This window comes from Triticum urartu, chromosome 2, assembly GCF_003073215.2.
Source record: "Triticum urartu cultivar G1812 chromosome 2, Tu2.1, whole genome shotgun sequence".
Lineage (NCBI taxonomy): Eukaryota > Viridiplantae > Streptophyta > Magnoliopsida > Poales > Poaceae > Triticum > Triticum urartu.
This window is the reverse complement of record NC_053023.1, coordinates 164479896-164506985: the sequence shown is the minus strand read 5'-3', so window position 1 is coordinate 164506985 and position 27090 is coordinate 164479896. Positions and strand designations below refer to the sequence as shown.

General features: G+C 48.3%; 1 protein-coding gene across 1 annotated transcript; it reads right to left on the bottom strand.

Moving 5' to 3' along the window:
- Window positions 1-24557: 24557 nt before the first annotated feature.
- Window positions 24558-26459, bottom strand: LOC125541343 (cytochrome b561 and DOMON domain-containing protein At4g12980-like). Its single transcript, XM_048704785.1, has 3 exons — window positions 25740-26459; window positions 25402-25659; window positions 24558-25222 (listed from the first exon to the last, which is right to left on the bottom strand). The coding sequence occupies exons 1-3, from the start codon at window positions 26403-26405 to the stop codon at window positions 24974-24976; spliced, it is 1173 nt and encodes a 390-aa protein (XP_048560742.1). The 5' UTR covers window positions 26406-26459; the 3' UTR covers window positions 24558-24973.
- Window positions 26460-27090: the final 631 nt, after the last annotated feature.

Genomic DNA, 27090 nt, shown 5'->3' with positions numbered 1-27090 from the left:
AGGCTGCTTGTGTACTTGTGATAATGTTAGGGCCTAGCTGTAAATGATCCAGACACAACTGGCGGCCACCTAATAAAAAAGGAATAGTTTTTGTCACTTACGGGTGGTATTGGCGGGTAATTTCTATCAACTTTATGAGTAACTTTCGTGACGTACGACCACAAGCAGTAGACGCTTTATTAGCGTCCGTGCCAGCTCATTCCACTGCTCCGCCGCCGCTCGGGGTTGTCTATCGTGACCCCATGGCCGCCACTTAGCTCGCAACGGCGTCGCCGGTCGCGCCAATTCTAGTCCTCAGCCCTGCAAAGGCCCAAGATGCCGGGCCGAGCTGCCGACACTCGGGCGTCGTCGGACTAGGTGATACCGTCGGCTCCTCTTTGTCCTCTGCCCCACACTCCCCGCCTTTCCTCGGCTCCGGCGAGCATCTCATCCTTGGTGACCTTCCCCTTCCTGAAAACCGAGCTCGGCCATTGGATCTGCGGCATCCGCCTCCCGGCTTACCCACCGTCGAGTTTTCATGTTCCATTTTCTTTTGAAAATTATGATATCCCATTTTATGTCTATTGTAAAAACAGAAGATTTTTTTGGCTATCTAAAACCTACTCTCTGCACACATAAAATTGTTTTTGGGTATCTAAATAAGGCTAGCCGTTGGAGATGCTCTTCTTATGGTGTGTTTGGTAGGGTGCATGGAGGATGCATGAGGGCAAAAGTTCCTAATCCGACCCACTTTTACTTGTTTGGTAGGGTGCATGGGCTCACCTAGGCTATGTCCATCTGATGCAAAATAGGCCCCTCAGCCATGCTCATCTCCTGCACCCTAGCGAGGGTGCATAGAGGCAGCCAAGCTCGCCCCGACCCTCATCCCCACCCACCAGACCACGTCCAGATATGTTTAAATTTTCAAAAAAAAATATTCATAATTTCAAATTTTGTTTAATTTTTTCAAAAATATTTAGAAATTCCAAATTAGTTTAATTTTTTGAAGATGTTCAGTATTTCAAATTTTATGTAAATTTTCAGGAAAATGTTCATAATTTCAAATTTTGATTAATTTTCAAAAAAATCAGAATTTCATCTTTTTTAATTTTCAATTTTTTTGAATTTATAATTTTGTTTAAATTTTCAAAAAATGTTCAGAATTTCAAAATTTTCTTTAAATTTTTAGAAAACATAGAATTTCAAATTTTGTTTAAATTTTCAATAAATGTTCTGAATTTCAAAATATATTTAAATTTTTGTTCACATTTTTTCAATGTTGTTCACTATTGAAAAAAATATTTGGAATTCAAAATTGTTCAGCATGTCTAAACACATGCAGGCTGCCAAACAAAGTGTCAGCTCAGCATGTGTGAGCGCATACACATCTGTCAAATAACAGCAAATGCATGAACTCAGCATATATGCGAGAAAAACAACTAGGCTAGGTGCATACATGTACCAAACACACCCTTAAGGATGCGGATGGGCAGATAGCCGTGTCGACAAAACGGTAGCAACCATGCAAGGTTGGGGTTGCATGGTGAACACCTAGGGAAAACTACAGTAGTTCCCATCTAGTTGTTTTTTTCACGGGTAGCTCTCATCTAGTTTATCAAAAAAGGTTATCATCTAGTTAGAGGTGATTTTGTTTACTCTCATCTAGACGAGAGCTAGCCACGCCGCAAAATACAGATAAAAATGGAGTGGAAATGGACGAATCTAGATGTTTCCCTTTTTTATGTGGAGGCGAAAACAAATGCAGAAATCCGAGAAATGAATATGAAAATAGATATTATTGAAAACAAACTTGGAGTGGATAGGGCAGAGACATGACAACAGAAGCGGGTGTTGACCCGAACTTAAAAACCCTCTTGAACCATAGAAAAAATACACACAAATGAAGGAACTTAATCAATTGTTAACATGACTAAAAAAATATTATAATGGTTATATTATGAGATATGAATTTGTGCATAATTTTTAAGTTTCGGCAACACCAAAGCACATTTGTGGTAGCTAGAAGAACAAGTTCCCTATATAAGCAAATCAATATAGTGTATCAGGTCGCCCTCTTACAAATACAACCCATTGTAACAACAAAATAATCTCTTAAGTAGAATTTAAGCCCCACCTTCATTGTGGTTACAATCATGGCTAACTTCCTTACGTGCTAGTACATGTTGGGCCACCCATGGGCCATTATATTCGCTGTGTAACCGTGTATTGTTTGGCGGGTGCGCTACAAAGCAGCATTGGCCCCATAGTAGAAATGGAGAATTTCTTATTCATGGAAACCGATAGTTTCTTTTCCTTGTCCGTTCCATCGGGAAACACCACTTGTTATCGTTTCCGCTATTTTTATTTTGCAAATTTCCGTTTATGTACCCCTTTCGTATTTACTCCGTTTCTGTTTTTCCGCCAGAAAAGCGGAATTATTTTGCTCCATTTTCATCCCTACCGCAAAGTATATTATGCGAAGTATTGCTTGATTTTTTTCTTGAAAAAGAGAATTAGGCCCGGTCTCTACATCATTGTGATACACACAACCATTTATAAAAAGTCTTAAGTATCACAATCCAGTATCAAAGCACAAAGAAAAAATATAGTCATGATTGACAAAAATAGGGATATATGCCTATACACATTGCTTATTATTGGACTGTCATCCAAACCGGTTATATAGATCAGGTACTACAATCACCCATTGGTTGCACACAAAGACCATAAACTCGCGCACCTTGGCATGGTGCAGTAAGGACCATGTACGGACCCATCCATCATGTAGCTCGGTAGATAACCTGCAAAAAATTATGAAGATAATTTAGTTTGAACCTGAGAACCGCTATTGGGAAGCTTGACACGTTTTTATGGCATTGTTTTCTGGATTAGTTTTAGTTGCTTACCACGTATGTCACATGGTAAAAAAGACAAGTACATTTTTATGGCATTAACCAAGAATCACCATTAGCAATTTCCCATAGACACACAAAAACGCACTTAGTCGGGTTAAGCATCATCTTATAAAACCGGAGATTATCAAAAATTTCCTTCAAATCATCGAGCAAGGTCTTCTTCTTCCTTGACTTAACCACAATGTCGTCAACATAAGCATGAACGTTACATCAAATCTGCCCATGAAAGCAATTCTGAACATAGTGATGATAAGTTGCATAGGCAATCTTGAGCCCAAAAGGCATAGAAACATAGTAGAAAGCTCCAAAGGGTGTGATGAAGGTTGTCTTCTCCCGATCCTCAACTGCCATCTTGATCTCATGATAACCAGAATTAGCATCTAGGAAATATAAACTCTCACAACCCGTCGTGGCATCAATGATCTGGTCAATACGGGGGAGAGCAAACAGATCAACTGGACAAGGCTTGTTAAGATCTGTGTAACCAACACACATACGCCAAGTGCCATTCTTATTGAGAACAAGCACATGATTAGCCAGCCACTTAGGGTGAAAAACTTCAACTAGAACCCGACGGCTAAGAGTCGGGCCACTTCTTCTCTAGTTGCCTTACATCTCTCTTCGTTAAAACAACAGAGGAACTGTCGGACATGTTTCATCTTAATTAGGATCCACATTAAGGTGGTGCTCAGCGAATTCTCTCGGTACACCTGGCATGTCAGAAGGTTTTCATGCAAAGATGTCCCGATTTTCATGGATGAACTCGATGAGCGTGCTTTTCTATTTGGGATCCATCCCAGTCCCAATAGTGAACTGTTGAGAAGAATCACCGGGGACAAAATCCACTTGCTGCGTGTCCTTTGCCAACTTAAACTTGAGCAGAGGGCCCTTCTTAGTAGTGGGCTTCTTCAGAGGGGTTATATCAGTCAGATCCACATTATCCTTATAAAACTTGAGCTCATCAGTAGAACAAGCCAACTCTGCATAAGCAGCATCTCCCTCTTCACATTCCAGGGCTATCTTGCGATTTCCGTGAACTGTGATCGTCCCTTGTGGCCCGGGCATCTTAAGATGCAAATATATGTAAGAAGGGCGAGCCATGAATTTAGCGTAAGCCGGTCGTTCGAACATCGCATGATAAGGACTCTTGATCTTCACCACCTCAAACCACAGTGCTCTGCTATGTAATTATATTCATCACCAAAAGCCACTTCCAGAGCAATCTTTCCGACAGGGTAAGCTGACTTGCCAGGCACAACTCCATGAAATACCGTAGAAGATAGCTTAAGATTCTTCTCTGTCCGATTCATCTGCCGAAAAGTGACATAGTATAATATGTTGATGCTGCTACCACCATCCATAAGTACCTTGGTGAACTTATAACCACCCACTTGAGGGGCTACCACCATGGCCAGATGACTCGGGTCGTCAACGCGGGGCGGGTGATCCGCCCGGCTCTAGGTGATCGTGTGCTCAGACCACCTTAAGTATTGCGGTACAGCCAGCTCAACTGCATTGACGGCCTGTTTATGAACCTTTCGGTCATGCTTGCAAGTGCTCGTAGTGATGACATGGTACTGGCCGCTATTAAGCTGCTTAGGATTACTCTGATATCCTAACTGATTATTCTGCTGTTGACTACCTTGACCAGACTGCTGATTATGACCACCATGGCTCTGATAACCAGAATTTGAGCCACCACCACGCCAAAGCCAGTTCCCTGGAAACCTCCTGAGCCTGACCCGCCTGGCGGCCCATTATCGTTGCCATGTTGCTGTTGAAACGACTGGTTCCTATACTCCTGCATGATACAACAATCCTTCCAGGCATGACTAGACGGCTTGTTAGGAACCTGTTTAGGGCATGGTGCATTAAGAGCTTCCTCATAGTTCTTGGGCTTTCCCCCATTATAAGGTTGCTTGCCATTGCGACGCTGGTTTTTATACCCTGTATTGGTGTTAGCCATCAAATCTGACCCGCCATCGGGGTGTCCGTGTTTTCCACCATTACCATGGTTATTATGATTACCAATCCGCATCGGGGCGTTCTGCTGCCGACCCTTGCCGCCGCCGTTTTTCTTGCCCTTGCCAGATTTATCATCATCAGAGTTAGGATCCTTCGTACTATCAGAATCAGCATATCTGGTAAGTACGTCCATGAGATTGCCCATATCCGTGCACTTGCGCTTAAGCCGCCCAAGCTTCTGCACAAGAGACTGAAAGTGACAATTCTTCTCCAAGATCAACACAGCTTGAGCCGCCTGAATGCTATCGGAAGAGTGGATAATGCTCGCAACCCGGCGAGCCCAATGATGGGCCGACTCATGATCATGCTACACATAGTGTTGTAAATCAACAATTGTCATTGGTTGCTTGCATGTTCCTTGAAAATTCTTGATAAAGCACTCCTTCAACTCCACCCAGGTGTTGATAGAATTGGGGGGGGAGGTTCTTGAACCATGTACGAGTCACCCCCTCCAACATCATACTGAAGTACTTGGCGCATACCGCACCACTGACGTCCAACATATCCATGGCCAGCTCGTAGCTCACAATCCAAGCCTCCGGAGGAAGATCCGCCGACCCTTAAAGTCTTTAGGCATGCACTCGTTACGTAAAGCAGGCACTAGGCATGACACTCCGATGGTTCTAGCACTCGACCCGGCTCCCACCAAGGCTGAAGGGACTACCGGGGGCAACTGATAAGCCCCCTGGTTTGCTGCTTCAGCCCCGCGACGGACTCTTGCATTGTCCACAATTGCTTGAGCATAAGTCCTCAGGTGATGGGGCGGGTTACGACGTCATTCACTGTTGGAAACCGCCGGCGACTCAGCGTGCCCATTGTAACTATGACTCGGCAACGGGGTCGAATGTACACGATGCCGACTGTAAGAGTAATTAGCCTACTGAGAAATCGTCGTCTGCAAAAGTTCAATGGCATTTCGGGTTTCAACTGCGACCGGTCACTCGCCGGTGATAGGAATCGCAGTGAGCCGAGTTGCAGCCGCTACCATGTTATCCACCAGGTTGGAAAAGTGACCCGGTGGTGTCGAAAATGCGGTGGTGGTGTCCGAACATGGCAGGGGTCGAGAGCCGGCTCCTCCCTTCGGGCCGGCTCTAGCTGGAGTGGCTACACCACTACTCTGCTCCCCGGTACATCAGAGGTTAATTGGGGTATTACCGGTGCTCCTGGAGTACTTGGGCCTGCCCTTGGCATGTTGAAAAAATGTATGGGTTCGTAACTCGGAGGCAAATGGCTCTGGTACCTCCACTGATGAACCGCATTGGGTGCGTTCTGCTCAAGGTTTAGATGCCAAGCTTCTGTCTTCAGACGCTCCGCCTCTGCATTAATCTGAGCTTGCAACTCGGCTGTTCGGGTGTTTTCAACATTGATATCTTCCTGGGCCTTGGTCATCTGCTCTCAAAGCTTTGCAATCTCCGCATTGTGCTCTGCCTGGTTCTCTGCAGTAACCTCGGTCCCCAGTAAGGTCGTCAGGGTGGTCATCAGCTCAGACAGAACATGAGCCATAGCCCTGGCCGAGCCGGACGCTGAGGGGTCAGTAGTTGATGTTGCTCCAGCCGCTGTGGAATTGAGAGCCGTGAAGGAAATATGCCCTAGAGGCAATAATAAAGTTGTTATTTATATTTCCTTATATCATGATAAATGTTTATTATTCATGCTAGAATTGTATTAACCGGAAACTTAGTACATGTGTGAATACATAGACAAACAAAGTGTCCCTAGTATGCATCTACTTGACTAGCTCGTTAATCAAAGATGGTTAAGTTTCCTAACCATAGACATGTGTTGTCATTTGATGAACGGGATCACATCATTAGAGAATGATGTGATGGACATGACCCATCAGTTAGCTTAGCATAAATGATCATTTAGTTTTATTGTTATTGCTTTCATCATGACTTATACATGTTCCTCTAACTATGAGATTATGCAACTCTCGAATACCGTAGGAACACCTTGTGTGCTATCAAATGTCACAACGTAACTGGGTGATTATAAAGATGCTCTACAGGTGTCTCTGATGGTGTTTGTTGAGTTGGCATAGATCGAGATTAGGATTTGTCACTCTGTGTATCGGAGAGGTATCTCTGGGCCCTCTCGGTAATGCTCATCACTATAAGCCTTGCAAGAAATGTGACTAATGAGTTAGTTGCGGGATGATGCATTACAAAACTAGTAAAGAGACTTGCCGGTAATGAGATTGAACTAGGTGTGATGACACCGACGATCGAATCTCGGGGAAGTAACATACCGATGACAAAGGGAACAACATATGTTGTTATGTGGTTTGACCGATAAGATCTTCGTAAAATATGTGGGAGACAATATGAGCATCCAGGTTCCGCTATTGGTTATTGATCGGAGATGAGTCTCGGTCATGTCTACATAGTTCTCGAACCCGTAGGGTCCGCACGCTTAACGTTCGATGACGATCGGTATTATGAGTTTATGTGTTTTGATGTACCAAAGGTAGTTCGGAGTCCCGGATGAGATCACGAACATGACGAGGAGTCTCGAAATGGTAGATACATAAAGATTGATATACTAGAAGACTATATTCGGACAACGGAATAGTTCTGAGGTGTATCGGGTATTTTCCGGAGTACCAGGGGGTTACCGGAACCCCTCGGGGGGTTATTGGGCCTCATGGGCCTATTGGTGGAAGAGAGGAGGCAGGCCAAGGCAGGGCGCGCGCCCCCTAGCCCAAACCGAATTGGACTAGGGGGGCGGGCCCCTTTCCTTCTCTCCTCCCTCACCTTCCTCCTTCTCCTTGTTGGAATAGGAAAGGGGGGCGAATCCTACTTGGAGTAGGATTGCCCCCCCATGGCGCGCCTCCTCCCCTTGGCCGGCCTCCTCCTCCCTCCCCCCTTTATATACGTGGGAGGGGGGCACCCCAAAGACACACCAAAGTTTCTCTTAGCCGTGTGCGGTGCCCCCCCTCCATAGAAACACCTCGGTCATATGGTTGCAGTGCTTAGGCGAAGCCCTGCGCAGGTAACTTCATCATCACCGTTACCATGCCGTCGTGCTGACGAAACTCTCCCTCGACCTCAGCAGGATCAAGAGTTCGAGGGACGTCACCGAGCTGAACGTGTGCATATCACGGAGGTGCCATACATTCTGTACTTGATTGGTTGGATCGCGAAGACGTTCGACTGCATCAACCACGTTGCTTAACGCTTCTGCTTTCGGTCTACGAGGGTACGTAGACACACTCTCCCCTCTCGTTGCTATGCATCTCTTAGATAGATCTTGCGTGATCGTAGGATTTTTTTTTGAAATACTGCGTTCCCCAACAAGCCGGCGTCGTCCCTGCCATGGAGATGGCGGCTCGGCACGACGGCTCATAGGGGTCCGGAATAATGTTGCCATCGGGATAACCCCCAAGCCTGGCATCTTGAAGCTGGTAGATCGACTCGGTCTCCCCGGTCGAAGACTCATTACCTGAGTAGAGAGAGTCCCCCCTCCAGACATGGAATTTTCTGCAAGTTCCATACCTTGCGTGAAGCCCACAAAGACATGCTTCCGTCCGACTGGAACTTGGGCGGGTTGCGCGCGCTGAGCCGGCTCGACGATGTCGGTGCAGATGTCCAGCTCAGGCTCAGATCCGTCGATCTTGCCGATGAAGACGTGGATTCCGCCGAAGGGGACCCGGTACCCATACTCGATTGAGTCGGCCTCGGGACCCCAGCCGGTGTCGTCGATGTACAGCTTGCCGAAACGATTTTTTTTCATCCTACCGACGGCATACCCCTCGATCCCTGGGAAAGAGCCCTTCAAGAACTCGAAACCACCGTGCGTTGGCCCCATGGTGGGCGCCAACTGTCGTGGATTTGTCACGGCATATGTCCTAGTGTGAGGACTTAGTCATGAGGCCATCACAACTAGGTGGTTAGCTTGTCGGGGTTGATCAGAATCGAGAGATGCGGATTTACCCAGGTTCGGCACCTCACGATCGAGGTAATAGTCTACTTCCTGCTTGTTGCTTATTGCTTGGAGATCAATTACAAGGGAGCAGATTCGCTTGACCTAGCTATTGATCAATTGTAACTTAGTCCTATCTGCCTCCGGGGCTCGTCTTTATATAGTCGACACCCAGGGCTTACAAGAGTCTGGGTCATACTACAATCCATGACTTAGTATGTTTCTAACTTGTCTCCTAAGTAAGGAAACTCCTGGCAACTTGGACTTCGGGACTATGAGCCGCCGTCTTCGGATGATGGGCCCTAAGCCGGCCCACTCTATGAGCCGCCCAACTGGTCTTGCACCTGGGCGCCTTGGCCCGTCTTGAGTTTTGCTCCTTAGCCGCCACCTAGATGACCCGACCCAATAAGCAGGTATCATGGGGTTATATCCCCAACAGATACCATCTTGGACTAGTGTGAATCTTGCTAGGAGTCCGGCCGGTTGGTGACCTGATCATCTCTCCTCTTAGTTCCCCAACAATATATAACACTTGCCTGAAGTACCTGGAAATGGTCTCTATTGATCTCCTGAAGGTGTTATGGTTAACCCTGAACCTCTGATTATGACCAACAACATGAAGGAAAATGGCAACTTGCTCTTCCACACTGGTGTGGATGCTATCTTGTAGCAGCCCCCTGCTCCTGAAGGTGTGCACAAGCCTGGTGAAAGGTGCTCTTGTCATTCTTGGCATCCACAAAGCCTATGTGTATTTTGCAGTTGTAGATGTGGTTCAGATTCGTTATCCTCTCTTTATCCCGGGCTAACATTGGGGCAGAATGGATGACAGGCTTGTCACCACGACGAACAACTCTCTTGTGGATCAACATGAACCATGCCTGAATCACAACTATCAGTGATGCTGCTTGAACCACCAGCTTCGTTCGTGCATCCACAACCTAGGCAACATCGATGCTGTCGTGAGCAATGGGGAAATCTATCCCACACCGTGCCTAATGGCCTAACAAACGACCTAACATAGGGGGAGGGGGTTCAATGTTGCTTACCAGCTTCAGAGACTACGACGAGGAAGGGAGGGGCATGAATGGCTAAGTCGAGGAGGACCAGACGGTGGCCAAGAAGAGGGGAGAAGCAGCTCGTGCTGCCGAAGAGTGTTGTTGCTTCCTCCGCCACTTGCCCAAATTTGAGTCGTCGTCGCCGTTGGTGCTAAGAGCAAAGCAAGTGCTTGTCCTAGAGCTAGTGGTGACCGAGTAAATTGGGAGGGGGGTTGAGCCTAGATTTTGTGCCATCCTGCCTCGGCCGATTTCCATCTCCCGCCATCTCCACACGATTTCCCCTGTCATCGTCACAAGCGCGCTACCTCCCTTTTTTGCGAACACGCAAAAGCTTTACGTGTCGATGTATTAGAAGAAGAGAAATAGAAGTACAGAGAGTCTGGGGGCTTGCCGCGGTTACAATCATCCCCATGGTAGCATATGGTGGGCAGCCATTAACACCATGGGGCACCTAACAACGCCCTACATGCTAGAAGGTCCTACCTCCAGAAGTCCGACAATCCCCTCGCACCAGAAAGTTTCCATAGATCAACCTCATCACTGATGCGACGATAAAGCTCTCTAGCAACGACCGCTGACCGCTCAAAGACACGACTATTACGCTCCTTCCATAGCATCCAGACGATGAGGAGGGCGAGCAAATCAAACCCCTTCCTCTGCTCCTTTGGGATCATCGCACGACTGGCTGGCCACCACTCTATGAGAGTTGCATCCATGGTGGGCACCAACTGGCCGAGGCCACACCGTGCGAGGGCAGAGTGCCACACCTCGCTGGCAAACACACAGCCCAGTGCCAGGTGGTCTGCAGTCTCAGCCTCCTGCTCGCACAATGGGCACATGATGTGGGACTGGAGGCCGTGTCGAAGGCGTCTGTCTGCCGTCCAAATCCGACGCCTCATTGCTAGCCAGAAGTGAAGCTTGCACTTGGCCGGGGCCCAAGTCTTCCGAAGGGCCCGACCGCATGGGAACCTCATGAGTCCAACAAAGAACATCTGGTAAGCCGAGCTCGCAGAATATACCTCAGTCAGCGTCCACTTCTAGATTATGCGATCCAGAATCTCAGGGAGTAGGTGCACCTCAAGAAGCAAGTCCGTGAGCATCAAGAATTGAGTTAGCACTCTAACCGTCAACACCCCTGTGATGTCCCTGATCCAAGCGCGGTCCGCCAGGGCCTTATGAACCGTTCACGTGCGCCGTGCACCGTCGTTCACCGCTAGGAATAGCTCTGGGGCCTCAAACTGAATGGAACGCCCGTGGAGCCAAAAATCCGTCCAAAAAAGAGCCTTTCTACCATCCCCCAACGTCACCTTGATGGACGAGTCAAAAATAGCCTGCACCTCAGGCTCAACGGCCGGCTGCAGGCCCGGCCAACAGCAATCAGATGTGCGTTGCATCCATAGCCAGCGTGCCCGAAACGCATAGCCTAATAGCTTGAGGTTCAGGACGCCCAATCCACCATACTCGAACGGCTTGCACACTTGCTCCCAAGCCACTAGACAATGGCCACCGCTGACGACATCGGTCCCCTTCCAAAAGAAGGCACGAATCCTCTTCTCAAACCCATCGATCAGCCATACGGGCAGCTGCATCGCGATGGAGTGATACACAGGGATGGATGTGAGGACCGACTTGACTAGCATGAGGTGACCAACCGTGGTGATCCAACGAGCAATCCATGGTTGTAGTTGATTGCATACCCTGTCCAATAAAGGTTGAAGACACACCCTTGGCAACCTCAGCTTGTACGAGAGAGGGAGGCCGAGATAGGTGCAGGGGAACCTCAGTATCTGGCATGGAAAGTGTTGGACAACAACTACTAGGTGCTCCTCGGAGCATCTGATCAGTGACAATGAGCACTTATGTAGATTGGTGCACAACCCACATGCTCCACCAAAACAGTCAAGCGCGGCCCACACGAGTGACAGGTCCGAAGGGGATGGCTTGACAAAGACAACCACATCGTCGGCGTACATCGAGGTGCGGAAGCGGGCACCTTGGAACTGCAGCGGCGACAACATGTGCATGCCCTCAGCCCTAGCGAGAAGGGCGTTCAGCACCTCCATCACAAGGAGGAACAACATGGGCAACAACGGGTTGCCCTGGCGGAGACCCCGGTGATGGAGGAATGGCCTTCTAGGCACTCCATTTAGAAGGATGGAGGAGCTTGCCGACGAGAGTAGGATGCACACCCATTCAACAAACCTCGGGCCGAAGCCAGCGTGCGAAGCACATCCAGAAGGAAGGGCCACGAGACAGAATCAAACGCCTTCGATATGTCGATCTTGAGGAGCATGGAAGGGATCCGACACACATGTAGTGCCCTAGTGGTGAGCCGCACCATCCGGAAATTATCATGGATACTCTAGCCACGGACGAACACAGACTAATTTGCCGCCAAAAGATCCAGCAGCCGCAGAGCGAAGCGCAACACTAGAACCTTTGAAAACAACTTGCTGCAGCTGTGCTCAAGGCTAACAGGACTTAAATCCTTGACCTCAACCGCACCGTCGTGTTTAGGTAATAGAACGATAAGAGCCTCGTTGAGCTTCCTCATGCCGTGTGGGCGAAGGGTGAATAACTGACCGAAAGCGGCCATGATGTCGCCCTTTATGACGGCCCATGCAGATTGGAAGAAACGCCTAAAGAACCCATCTGGGCCAGGCGCCTTGTCGGCGGGCATGTCCCTTACCGCAGCCCACACCTCTTCCTCCGAGAACGGCGCCTCAAGTTCCACGAGATCGACCGAAGGAAGGCCTAGAAACCCAAGGTTCAAGACATGTTCCCTAGGGACATCGGTGCCGAGCAGTCCATTGTAGAAGTTGAAGAGCATGTTCTCCTTGTCATCATGCTCGACGACCACCTCACCTTCCCGAGAGAGCGTGGTGATGTGGTTGCTCCGCTGCCGGTGCCGCGCGAATGGCTGGAAGTAGTGTGTGTTGGCATCACCTTCCCGCAACCAAATCACCCATGAGCGCTGTCGTGCAATTGTACGCTTGAGGGAAGCAAGCCCGAGCACCTTCAACTTGAGCTCCGCTCGGAACACGAACTCAGCATCAATGAGCTGCCTCAACTCTTGAGCCACGTCTAGCTGCAAAATAATCTCCTTGGCGAGGAGTAGTTGCCTCTGCGCGCTACCAACATGGCACTAAGCCCATGATTGCAATGCCCGCGCCATCCGCCCGAGCAGTATGCCAAGCCTAACCACAGGGTCCAAGCTAGGCAGTGTCGGTGTTGCCCAAGCCTCAGCCACCATAGGCAAGTAGCCATCAAACCTTGTCCAAATGGCCTCAAACTTGAATCGGTAGCACTTGGGTGCTAAGAGGTTCGAATGGAGGACGACTGGGCAGTGATCAGAAGACATAGTTGAACCAGCGCGCAATAAGCAATTGGAGAAGAGCTGCTCCCAATCCAAAGAGTAAAACCAACAGTCAAGGGGGGCGAGGGTGGGCTGCCGCTGCTCATTGCTCCATGTATAGCGCCGACCATGCAAGTTCAGCTCCGCAAGCTCCATGTCGTCAAGGAAGCGCCGAAAGCGGGCCATCCAGCGCCTATCAAGATTGTTGTTATTCTTGTCCGCCGCCTGATAAATGAGGTTGAAGTCACCCGTCAACGCCCAAGGACCAGGGTGAACTACACGGAAGGCATGAAGCTCTTGGAAGAATAGCATTCTCTCATCATTGGAGAATGGGCCTGATACGTCTCCAACGTATCTATAATTTTTTATTGCTCCATGCTATATTATCTACTGTTTTGGACATTATTGGGCTTTATTATCCACTTTTATATTATTTTTGGGACTAACCTATTAACCGGAGGCCCAGCCCAGAATTGCTGTTTTTTGCCTGTTTTAGGGTTTCGAATAAAAGGAATATCAAACAGAGTCCAAACAGAATGAAACCTTCGGGAACGTGATTTTCTCAACGAACAAGACCCAAGAGACTTGGACCCTATGTCAAGACACAAAAGAGGAGGCCACGAGGTAGGGGGCGTGCCTACCCCCCCCCCCCCCAGGCGCGCCCTCCACCCTCGTGGGCCCCCGGTTGCTCCACCGACGTACTCCTTCCTCCTATATATACCTACATACCCCCAAACGATCAAATACGGAGCCAAAAACCTAATTCCACCGCCGCAACTTTCTGTATCCATGAGATCCCATCTTGGGGCCTGCTCCGGAGCTTCGCCGGAGGGGGCATCGATCATGGAGGGCTTCTACATCAACACCATAGCCCCTCTGATGAAGTGTGAGTAGTTTACCTCAGACCTACGGGTCCATAGTTATTAGCTAGATGGCTTCTTCTCTCTTTTTGGATCTCAATACAATGTTCTCCCCCTCTCTTGTGGAGAACTATTCGATGTAATCTTCTTTTTGCGGTGTGTTTGTTGAGACCGATGAATTGTGAGTTTATGATCAAGTCTATATATGAACAATATTTGAATCTTCTATGAAATCTTTTATGTATGATTGATTATCTTTGCAAGTCTCTTCGAATTATCAGTTTGGTTTGGCCTACTAGATTGATCTTTCTTACAATGGGAGAAGTGCTTAGCTTTGGGTTCAATCTTGCGGTGTCCTTTCCCAGTGACAGTAGGGGCAGCAAGGCACGTATTGTATTTTGCCATCGAGGATAACAAGATGGGGTTTTCATCATATTGCATGAGTTTATCCCTCTACATCATGTCATCTTGCTTAAGGTGTTACTCTGTTTTTAACTTAATACTCTAGATGCATGCTGGATAGCGGTCGATGAGTGGAGTAATAGTAGTAGATGCAGGCAGGAGTTGGTCTACTTGTCTCGGACGTGATGCCTATATACATGATCATTCCTATATATTCTCATAACTATGCTCAATTCTGTCAATTGCTCAACAGTAATTTGTTCACCCACCGTAGAATACCTATGCTCTCGAGAGAAGCCACTAGTGAAACCTATGGCCCCCGGGTCTATCTTCATCATATTAATCTCCTACTACTTAGTTATTTCCTTTGCTCTTTACTTTGCCTTTATTTTACTTTGCATCTTTATCACAAAAATACAAAAAATATTATCTTATCATATCTATCAGATCTCACTCTCGTAAGTGTCCGTGTAGGGATTGACAACCCCTATTCGCGTTAGTTGCGAGGATTTATTTGTTTTGTGCAGGTACGAGGGACTCGCGCGTAGCCTCCAACTGGATTGATACCTTGGTTCTCAAAAACTGAGGGAAATACTTACGCTACTTTGCTGCATCATCCCTTCCTCTTCGGGGAAAACCAACGCAGTGCTCAAGAGGTAGCAAGAAGGATTTCTGGCGCCGTTGCCGGAGAGGTCTATGCAAAAGTCAACATACCAAGTACCCATCACATACCCTTATCTCCCGCATTACATTATTTGCCATTTTCCTCTCGTTTTCCTCTCCCCCACTTCACCCTTGTCGTTTTATTCGCCATCTCTCTCTATCCTCCCTCTCTTTCTCTATTTGCCTCTTTTTGCTCGCTTGCTTTTTGCTTGCTTGTGTGTTAGCTTGCTTGCTTGTCACGATGACTCTACCTAAATTTGGTGATCTTCACCTTAAAAGATTAGAGGAGATCGAAAGCAATGTCAGGAGCTTTATGGTTTTGCAATTTGAACATAATAGTTTCTTCAGAAACGAGCTTAAGGAATAGAAAAGTTTTATGAGTTTTGTGAATAAAGAGCTTGATGATATCTCTAAAGAATTCGATGGTTTAAGATCCCAAATTGCTCGTCTTGAGAAGTTGACCGCTGAAATTTCTGATAAGCAAGCCACCTTAGTTAATAGGATGGCCACTAAACCGGATTGCTATGAAAATAAAGATGAAGATCTAAAAGTTATTGATGTGTCCCCTATTAAATCTTTGTTTTGCAATATGAATCTTGATAATGATGGGACTGAATATGATCCACCTTTACCTAGAAGGCGTTCCAAGAATTCAGAACTTTTTGATCTTGATGCTAAAATTGATAAAAGTGGGATTGAAGAAATTAAAACCCTAGATGTTGCTAAACCCACTATTATGGATTTAAAGGAATTTAACTATGAAAATTTCTCTTTGATTGATTGTATTTCCTTGTTACAATCCGTGCTAAATTCTCCTCATGCTTATAGTCAAAATAAAGCGTTTACTAAACATATTGTTGATGCCTTGATGCAATCTTATGAAGAAAAACTTGAATTGGAAGTTTCTATCCCTAGAAAGCTTTATCATGAGTGGGAACCAACTATTAAAATTAAAATTAAAGATCATGAATGCTATACTTTATGTGATTTGGGTGCTAGTGTTTCCACGATTCCAAAGACTTTGTGTGATTTGTTAGGTTTCCGTGATTTTGATGATTGCTCTTTAAACTTGCACCTTGCGGATTCCCCTATTAAGAAACCTATGGTAAGAATTAATGATGTTCTTATTGTTGCAAACAGGAATTATGTGCCCATAGATTTTATTGTTCTTGACATAGATTGCAATCCTTCATGTCCTATTATTCTTGGTAGACCTTTCCTTAGAACGATTGGTGCAATTATTGATATGAAGGAAGGAAATATTAGGTTCCAATTTCCATTAAGGAAAGGCATGGAACACTTTCCTAGAAAGAAAATTAAATTACCTTATGAATCTATTATGAGATCCACTTATGGATTGCCTACCAAAGATGGTAATACCTAGATCTATCCTTGCTTGTTATGCCTAGCTAGGGGCGTTAAACGATGGCGCTTGTTGCAAGACAATCCAATTTTATTTTTATTCCTTGCTTTTTGCTCCTGTTTAGTAATAAATAATTTATCTAGCCTCTGTTTTGGTTGTGTTTTTTGTGTTTAATTAGTGTTTGTGCCAAGTAGAACCGTTGGGAAGACTTGGGAAAGTCTTGTTAAACTTGCTGTAAAAAACAGAAACTTTAGCGCTCACGAGAACTGCTGCCATTTTTATTGGGAAAGTGATATTTAGTTAATTATTTTTGAAGATGATTAATAGATAAATTCATCACGTCCAGAAATTTATTTTAGAATTTTTGGGGTTTCAAATCTTGCGCTAGCTACAGATTACTACAGACTATTCTGTTTTTGACAGATTCTGTTTTTCGTGTGTTGTTTGCTTATTTTGATGAATCTATGGCTAGTAAAATAGTTTATAAATCATATAGAAGTTGGAATAAAGTAGGTATAACACAAATATAAATAAATAATGAGTTCATTACAGTACCTTGAAGTGGTCTTTTGTTTTCTTTCGCTAACGGAGCTCACGAGATTTTCTAAAGTTTTGTGTTGTGAAGTTGTCAAGTTTTGGGTAAAGATTTGATGGATTATGGAACAAGGAGTGGAAAGAGCCTAAGCTTGGGGATGCCCATGGCACCCCCAAGATAATCTAAGGACACCTAAAAGCCAAAGCTTGGGGATGCCCCGGAAGGCATCCCCTCTTTCGTCTACTTCTATCGGTAACTTTACTTGGAGCTATATTTTTACTCGCCATATGATATGTGTTTTGCTTGGAGCGTCTTGTATGATTTGAGTCTTTACTTTTTAGTTTACCACAATCATACTTACTGTGCACACCTTTTGAGAGAGCCATACATGATTTGGAAATTGTTAGAATACTCTATGTGCTTCGCTTATATCTTTTGAGTTATGTAGTTTTACTCTAGTACTTCACTTATATCTTTTAGAGCACGGTGGTGGATTCGTTTTATAGAAACTATTGATCTCTCATGCTTCACTTAGATTATTTTGAGAGTCTTAAATAGCATGGTAATTTGCTTAAAATCCTAATATGCTTGGTATACAAGAATTAATAATAAAACTTTCCTGTGAGTGTGTTGAATACTATGAGAAGTTCGATGCTTGATAATTGTTTTGAGATATGAAGATGGTGATATTAAAGTTGTGCTAGTAGAGTAGTTGTGAATTTGAAGAATACTTGTGTTAAAGTTTGTGATTCCCGTAGCATGCACGTATGGTGAACCGTTATGTGATGAAGTCGGAGCATGATTTATTTTTTGATTGTCTTCCTTATGAGTGGCGGTCGGGGACGAGCGATGGTCTTTTCCTACCAATCTATCCCCCTAGGAGAATGCGCGTAATACTTTGCTTTGATAACTTGTAGATTTTTGCAATAAGTATATGAGTTCTTTATGACTAATGTTGAGTCCATGGATTATACGCACTTTTCTCACCCTTCCACCTTTGCTAGCCTCTCTAATACCGCGCACCTTTCGTCGGTATCATACACCCACCATATACCTTCCTCAAAACAGCCACCATACCTACCTATTATGGCATTTCCATAGCCATTCCGAGATATATTGCCATGCAACTTTCCACCGTTCCGTTTATTATGACACACTCCATGATTGTCATATTGCTTACATGATCATGTAGTCGACATCGTATTTGTGGCAAAACCACCATTCATAATTCTTTCATACATGTCACTCATGAGTCATTGCATATCCCGGTACACCGCCGGAGGCATTCCTATAGAGTCATGTCTTGTCCTAAGTATCAAGTTGTAATTCTTGAGTTGTAAGAAAATAAAAGTGTGATGATCATCATTATTAGAGCATTGTCCCAGTGAGGAAAGGATGATGAAGACTATGATTCCCCCACAAGTCAAGATAAGACTCCGGACGAAAAAAAAGAGGCCAAAGAAGCCCAAATAAAAAAAGAGGCCATAAAAAAGAGAAGGCCCAAATAATATATATATAATGAGAGAAAAAGAGAGAAGGGACAATGCTACTATCATTTTGCCACACTTGTGCTTCAAAGTAGCACCATGATATTCATAGTAGAGAGTCTCTCATTTCGTCACTTTCATATACTAGTGAGAATTTTTCATTATAGAACTTGGCTTGTATATTCCAATGATGGGCTTCCTCAAATTGCCCTAGGTCTTCATGAGCAAGCAAGTTGGATGCACACCCACTTAGTTTCTTTTTGAGCTTTCATATACTTATAGCTCTAGTGCATCCGTTGCATGGCAATCCCTACTCACTCACATTCATATCTATTGATGTGCATCTCCATAGCCCGTTGATACGCCTAGTTGATGTGAGATTATCTTCTCCCTTTTTGTCTTCTCCACAACCACCATTCTATTCCACCTACAAGTGCTATGTCCATGGCTCATGCTCATGTATTGCGTGAAGATTGAAAAAGTTAGAGAATGTCAAAAGTATGAAACAATTGCTTGGCTTGTCATCGGGGTTGTGCATGATTTAAATATTTTGTGTGGTGAAGATGGAGCATAGCCAGACTATATGATTTTGTAGGGATAACTTTCTTTGGCCATGTTACTTTGAGAAGACGTAATTGCTTTGTTAGTATGCTTGAAGTATTATTATTTTTATGTCAATATTAAACTTTTGTCCTGAATCTTTCGGATCTGAATATTCATACCACAATTAAGAAGAACTACATTAAAATTATGCCAAGTAGCACTCCGCATCAAAAATTCTGTTTTTATCATTTACCTACTCGAGGACGAGCAGGAATTAAGCTTGGGGATGCTTGATACGTCTCCAACGTATCTATAATTTTTGATTGCTCCATGCTATATTATCTACTCTTTTGGACATTATTGGGCTTTATTATCCACTTTTATATTATTTTTTGGACTAACCTATTAACCGGAGGCCCAGCCCAGAATTGCTGTTTTTTGCCTGTTTTAGGGTTTCGAAGAAAAGGAATATCAAATGGAGTCCAAATGGAATGAAACCTTCGGGAACGTGATTTTCTCAACGAACAAGACCCAGGAGACTTGGACCCTGCGTCAAGACACAAAAGAGGAGGCCACTAGGTAGGGGGCGCGCCTACCCCACCCCCCCCCAAGCACGCCCTCCACCCTCATGGGCTCCCTGTTGCTCCACCGACGTACTCCTTCCTCCTATATATACCTACGTACCCCCAAACAATCAGATACGGAGCCAAAAACCTAATACCACCGCCGCAACTTTCTGTATCCATGAGATCCCATCTTGGGGCCTGTTCCGGATCTCCGCCGGAGGGGGCATCGATCATGGAGGGCTTCTACATCAACACCATAGCCCCTCCGATGAAGTGTGAGTAGTTTACCTCAGACCTACGGGTCCATAGTTATTAGCTAGATGGCTTCTTCTCTCTTTTTGGATCTCAATACAATGTTCTCCCCCTCTTGTGGAGAACTATTCGATGTAATCTTCTTTTTGCGATGTGTTCGTTGAGACCGATGAATTGTGGGTTTATGATCAAGTCTTTCTATGAACAATATTTGAATCTTCTCTGAATTCTTTTATGTATGATTGGTTATCTTTGCAAGTCTCTTCGAATTATCAGTTTGGTTTGGCCTATTAGATTGATCTTTCTTGCAATGGGAGAAGTGCTTAGCTTTGGGTTCAATCTTGCGGTGTCCTTTCCGAGTGACAGTAGGGGCAGCAAGGCACGTATTGTATTGTTGCCATCGAGGATAACAAGATGGGGTTTTCATCATATTGCATGAGTTTATCCCTCTACATCATGTCATCTTGCTTAAGGTGTTACTCTGTTTTTAACTTAATACTCTAGATGCATGCTGGATAGCGGTCGATGAGTGGAGTAATAGTAGTAGATGCAGGCAGGAGTTGGTCTACTTGTCTCGGACGTGATGCCTATATACATGATCATACCTAGATATTCTCATAACTATGCTCAATTCTGTCAATTGCTCAACAGTAATTTGTTCACCCACCGTAGAATACCTATGCTCTCGAGAGAAGCCACTAGTGAAACCTATGGCCCCCGGGTCTATCTTCATCATATTAATCTCCTACTACTTAGTTATTTCCTTTGCTCTTTACTTTGCCTTTATTTTACTTTGCATCTTTATCACAAAAATACCAAAAATATTATCTTATCATATCTATCAGATCTCACTCTCTTAGGTGGCCGTGTAGGGATTGACAACCCCTATTCGCGTTGGTTGCGAGGATTTATTTGTTTTGTGCAGGTATGAGGGACTCGCGCATAGCCTCCTACTGGATTGATATCTTGGTTCTCAAAAACCGAGGGAAATACTTACGCTACTTTGTTGCATCATCCCTTCCTCTTCGGGGAAAACAAACGCAGTGCTCAAGAGGTAGCAGGGTCGTAGTCAACGGACAACCACCACTGCGAGGAAACGCTCTGCCGACACTGAACATGGACATGTAATGCAAAATTGCCACATCAGAGACAACCCAAGTCGCCGTGCGCCAAGCAATGATCACGCCACCACGGGTGCCAACGGCCGGCAAGGCAACATAGTCAAAACACGGCCCAAAAATTTGCATAATCAGTCGGTCGTCTACAACAACAAGCTTTGATTCCTCCACACAGATAAGAGAGGCGTGCTCGCTACGCACTGCATCTCGGAGTAGGTCCCGACGCGCAGGGGAATTCAGGCCCCTCATGTTCCAGACGAACAAGTTCTCGTTGGTACTTGACATGGGGAAAATTACAACTGAGAGACGGAGGACGGCAATGACAGCTAGCAGGCCGCCTCCACCTATGTGCTAGGCACAGCTGGGTTCACGCTCCTCGGAGAGTCACGAGCGAACAACTCCCTCAGGCTGGCTAGCCGATGTGGGGCGAGCTCCGAGGCGAAGAGCGCCCTGTACCGCGCTAGTGCATCATCAGTGACGTGCTCCAGCTTGTCAGCTAGCCCGAGCTGACAGATCAGCGTCTTCTGCGCCCATGAGATCGTCCCGGGGATGTCCGAACCGCTATACTTAGCGATTCTGGAGCTGCGACATGGAGCGAATGGCAGGGCAAGAGGCCTAGAGGGCGTTTGGAGTAGTTGGGTCGGAAGAGTCCTGGTGCATGCCTTCAGAAAATCAGTCGGCGACCCGAAACGTGCCTCACCCGGGAGCAGAGAGGTAATCGGAACATCGACTAAGCGGTGATCCCCTACGTCCAACAGACCGGACGTGCATGCCTCCCCGTTCATGCAGTGGGCAATAGGCGTGCCTGCCGCATGGCCCATGCACTGGGCAGCTGCTGGGGCCCCACCAACACATGCATCTACTGCCTCCTCGCCAATGCATGGTGCGCTGCGGGTGGCCGGCCCTCCGGGGCAGGCGGGGTCCTGCGTAGCCTCCAACATTTCAATGACTGGGGCTCTATCCATAATCATCTAATCATTATTATCCTCAAGGCAAAGGGGACATTGATCCGAGGGCACCTCACATGCGACAGCTGTCCCAAGCGCGTGGCCCGACGCCTGCGGCTCGACAAAGCAACTGGTCAGGACGACTAAGGTATCCGAGACCACCAGCAGGCTGATGGGATCGACCTCGGGTATCACGCACGGAGCCGACAAAGCAGCAGCCGCAGATGCAGCCTTGTCCAAACAGCCGCACGTCGCCAGCGGCGGTGTGGCACAAGTGGACACAGGCGGCATGCCCATTGCAAGGCTGACAGCCACCGAAGGATCAGGACAGGCCCCCACACTGCGCTCCGCAGAGCTGACCAAAGCTGCCGTCTCCCGAGACCAGTCCATGGAGGGAGCAGAGGCCAGCAACGGCAATCCCTTACTCAAAGAGGGGTTCAGCAGCGTCGTAGGCGTCCCAAAAGTGGCATCCGCATCAACACTGTCGGCCACCCCAGCAGGAACCGATGCAGGATGTGACGAAGGCGGCACGTCGACGGTCAGAGCGACGCTGATCAGGCCATCATTACGGATAGGGGATGCAACAGGCACCCATCTCGTGGCCGTCGCGACGCCTAAGGCAGGGGAAACGGGAACGGCGGCACGAACGCTCCATGACCGGAGCAGCATCCACAGGAGCGGAAGCGCCCGCAGCACGACCGGCACCACCCCGCCGGCGGCGGCGGGCACGACGGTGGCGGCGGGGCTGCCCGGCACCACCGCCAGCATTGGCATCATCAGCGTCCGGGAGGACGTCACCGAGATCCTGGCCCTGTGCATCATCGTCGGGGCTGACGGAGTGGCTGCGCGCAACTGACCGTAGCTGGATGCCGATGTCGTAGTGCAGGAGCTCCTGCCCCGCCGGCCCCGCAGGGTCGATAGCCGTCGGCTCTGGGATGGCCAGTGTACGGGCGGTTGGGATGATGCCCGGATTGGCAGTCCACGTCGACACACGGAAGTGCCGCAGGTCATGCCGAAGGGCGGTCTCATCCGCGACGGAGTCGATGCAGCAGGAGGACGCCAACAGGGAGGACGCCGTAGAGCGGTACCAGGCATGCGCAAGGATACCATCAATGTCGAGGTCGACCTTGTATCGCATCACCGCGCGTGTGGCGTTGATCTGCAGCGACCATGGCTTGAACCGCAGCTCAAAGCTCGGTGCCGGGATGACAGGATGCGCCAAAGCCCGCTCCCGGTCTGCAACCCGATCGAACAAGGCGAGACAGAACTCCGGGAAAGATTTGTGGACGGAGAACGCATCTATGGGGATCTGAAGCACCTCGGCGATGAGTGCAGCAACGATGTTGAGTGTCACTACAGAGGCCTCGCCAGAGACCGAGACGAGAATGGCACGGCCCAGCCTCTCCACCTCCGCGTCCATCACTGGGGAACGCTCAATGACACACACCTCTGGCAGAGAATCAACCTCGGCAGCCCTAAGTGGTGGCGGAGAAGGGGCAACCAGGAGTGATCACGGGGGCGGCAGGGGAGGAGTGGATGCACGGGAGCCAGACGCAGTGCTGGAGCCGGAGAGCGCGCGGGGCGCCGGTGGAGCGCGCATCATCACCGACAGCCGGGCTACGCGGCCGCTTGCAGTCTTTGGCATGGTGCCAAAAGTCCTTGCAACGGAGATAGCGGGGCGGGCGGGTGCAGTCCTTCCGCCGGTGCCGCTCGGAGAAGCAGTTGAGACACTTCCGTCGAGGTCTGCAGGCAAAGACCGACGAGCCGGCAGGTACGATGCGGGCGCAGGCCTCGGCAAGCGACTCCCACGACGCGAGCCCACCAGCTGCCAACCACCAGCGTCCAAAGCCGGGCCACGCTCTCCAACCTCCTACGCGGCTGTCAAGACCCGCGGCGCGGCGCCATGGGCAGCAGGCAAAGGGGCCCGGACGGGACAGGCAGGTGGAGCGGGATGGGAAGCCGCCGCCACAACCGCATAGGAGGGGTGCGCCGTGGCGGAGGACTCCGAGCCGGGGCTCCCAAGGCGCAGGCCGCCGGAGGAGGAGGACGCCTCGACCAGGGCTTGCATCTTGCCAGCGGCGCTCCTTTTCGGAAACGCGACGCGGCGCGACGACCTCAGACCGCAGAACGGGAGGGCGCGCAGCCATGGCCGAGACGGACGGGTGGGGAGAAGGGTCCAGTCGGCGGCCGGAGAGAGAGGTGTCCGTGATAGCCGGAGTGGCTATCCGCGGGAAAGGAGACCGACTCTTCCGGCGACAACACCGACTAGTAACTAGTGAACTCTTGCGCCGCACTCACTTGGCTCGCTGAAAACTGCCGATTCGAGAGTTTTCAGCGATCCAAACTCTGGGCTGTTTTAAAGTTCATGCCGATGGGAATCAAATTTGTTTGCAACTAAACACATTTTTTGACCCAACTCGGCCTAATTGGAGGTTCTGCACGCAACCAAAAGACACCCAACATGAATCGGCCACTCAACATCGCCCCAGGCCTACCTCGTAACACACACACAACAGCCCCGCACCATGGTGGTGTTGTTCTTGCTGAATTTATCCATGTTGTACTCCCTCCGTTTTTATTTAATTCGCATATTAGCTTTGATCAAAATCAAGCTTTACAAACTTTGATCAAGTTTATATACAAAAATATTAAGATATACAATAACAAATCAACAACATTAGATTTATTAAATGTACTTTCACATCGTATAGATTTATTATGATAAATGTCTATATTGTTTTCTATAAACTTGACTTCAGTCTACTTTAATATGCAGAGTAAATAAAAACAGAGGGAGTATAAACTTCGGTCAAAACTGTCATCACGCCTACACTGCCCGCTCATTACCGTAGATAATGTCAGGAAGAACCAACTTACTGTTCCATCTTCCCCAGTTTTACATATATACCCGAGCCATGATCGGTTGCAGTACATCAGATGTCCACGCAGATAAGCCCAAGGCAGTCTAAGTACCACGGCAGGAATTTTTACCGCCGGCCCTTCTTGAACCTGACCGTCAGCGTCACAAGCTCCAAGACGAAGGCCACCACAGCTAGCACCAGAACGGCACCAAGGTAGGCGTGCCTGTACTTCTGATCAGGTTGCAGGATGCCGATGCCCTTGAAGACATTGACGACGCCCAGAACGACCACCGTGTAGCCGACGGACCAGTGGTACAGGTTCCAGTAGAAGCGAACTTTGACGGTCTTCTTAGGGCGGATCAGCAAGGCAGAAACCTGGTCGATCCAATTCGTTTCAGCATGTATATATACTCCGTAGAAAGCAGCAGCGAATTTGTTGGTCAAAGTAGTTAAAAGTATCAAATATGTGAAGATTGTTCATCGACAAATGTCATCAAATGCCCATCTGTAATGTAAAGAGTGGAACTGAACTGAACAGATTGCAGAGAACTGACCTGAAGCGTTGATAGGACGAAAAGCGCGGTGCCGATGTTGCGGTGGCCATGGTGCTGCAGGGCGCCTTTGGCCGGGCTGCCGAGCGTGAGGCCGAAGACCCAGCCGGCCGACCCGACCACGTAGCCGCTGCATTGGCAGGCGACGTGGAGGTAGAACCATGCCGGATCGAGCGATGGGAACACCCTCATGTACCTCGCCAGCATGACGCCGAGAGGGAGCAGCACGCCCCAGCTCACAGCATTCAGCACGCCATGGATCTGCACGCACGTACAAACTAGCTAAGTTTCCCAAGTGAAAAATCAAGGAAAAGGTGATCCAAACTGTCGTACGTGCGTACATTCTTGGGGCGTAGCAGTGCGCGGTAGACGCTCTCCCTTGGCGCGGCGGGGACGTCATCGACGACGACCGCCGCCTCGGCCGACCTGAAGTCCCAGCTGCGGGACGACATGACGTTGTCCCCGAACGCCTGGTGGCTCTCCGGCAGGCCGTCCGGGGACGACGTGCCGGCCTGCCAGACGATGTTCTGCCTGGTGCTGTTCCCCGGCAGCGCGACTGTGGCGTGGATGGCGTACACGCCGTCGGTGTACTCCGCGCCGCGCCTGTACACGGCGAAGACGAGGTCCCCGTCCGCGAACGCGGGGGCGTAGCTGTCGACGACCGCCGTCGCGACCGCCACCACCCCGGTGGCCGGGTTGTGGTAGGCGAACACCGTGTTGGCGCCGAGCATGCCGACCGCGGACGGGTTGATGGCCCACGCCGCCCACCCCGCCGAGCCCCCCGGCACGCGGAACGCGACGTCCGCCGTGCCGTTGGACGCGTGGTATGTCCAGTGGACGCTGGCGTCCAGCTCCTCCAGCGGGCTGCATGCCGCGTAGAGGCGGCCGCCGGAGAACGCGAGGTCGGCGCAGCTGGCCGTCTGCGCCGCGCTGGGTGGTGGCAGTGAGGCGGCGACGACTATGGTGGCGAGGAGGAGGAGGATCCGGCGACTCGCCTGGCATCCCATTGCGGGTGGAGCAAGCTCAAGACGAACCGGAAAGAAGAATGAATGGTACGTACGGCTTTGATAGTGCGAGCTACATGGTGAGATTCTGTGTAAGGTCAACGAGAGAGAAATGGTTCCCCGCACACCAAAAATAAAATAAAAAATGAAAGAGAAATGTGTTTTGTGGACGATGCTTCGGTGCCTTAAGGCATCTACCTTTGTGTCTATGACATATGGATCCAACAGGTGGCTGGCCCACATGTCAGTGACCTAAAGGCAGATGCCTTTAAGGCACCGAAGCTGCGTCCGTGTTTTGTTCATGCGAGGGACGTGGTGAGCGGTTTGGACGCGCTATCCGACATGCAGGAATGGGCTCGAGTTTTATTTTATTTATTTCAAAGTAACAGCAAAAGAGTCTATGCGTTGTAATGGGAGAGAAAACATAACACACGTTCTTAACTCAACAACCATCACTTAAGACCACAATAGGTCCATCTCTTTTATTTTTGCGAGGCATCATATTTGTGTTGCCGCTTATCCTCCTTCTCACCCTCGCCGGCAATGGTCGATGTTCACACAAAATAACAAAAAATGTGTGTTGAATATGGTTAATCTTAAGGCGTCTCTCTCTCCCTCTCTCCTCCCTCTCCCTCTCCCTCTCTCACACACTCTCTCGCTCTCTCTCTCTCTCTCGCTTTCTCTCACT

Bases quoted from the DNA above. Each gene is read 5' to 3' on its own strand.
- LOC125541343 (XM_048704785.1), bottom strand. From the start codon at position 26,405: ATGGGATGCCAGGCGAGTCGCCGGATCCTCCTCCTCCTCGCCACCATA. The intron at 25,660-25,739 runs GTACGCACGTAC...ACGTGCGTGCAG, and splicing joins CACTGCTACGCCCCAAGAAT to ATCCATGGCGTGCTGAATGC. The intron at 25,223-25,401 runs GTCAGTTCTCTG...TGGATCGACCAG, and splicing joins TCGTCCTATCAACGCTTCAG to GTTTCTGCCTTGCTGATCCG.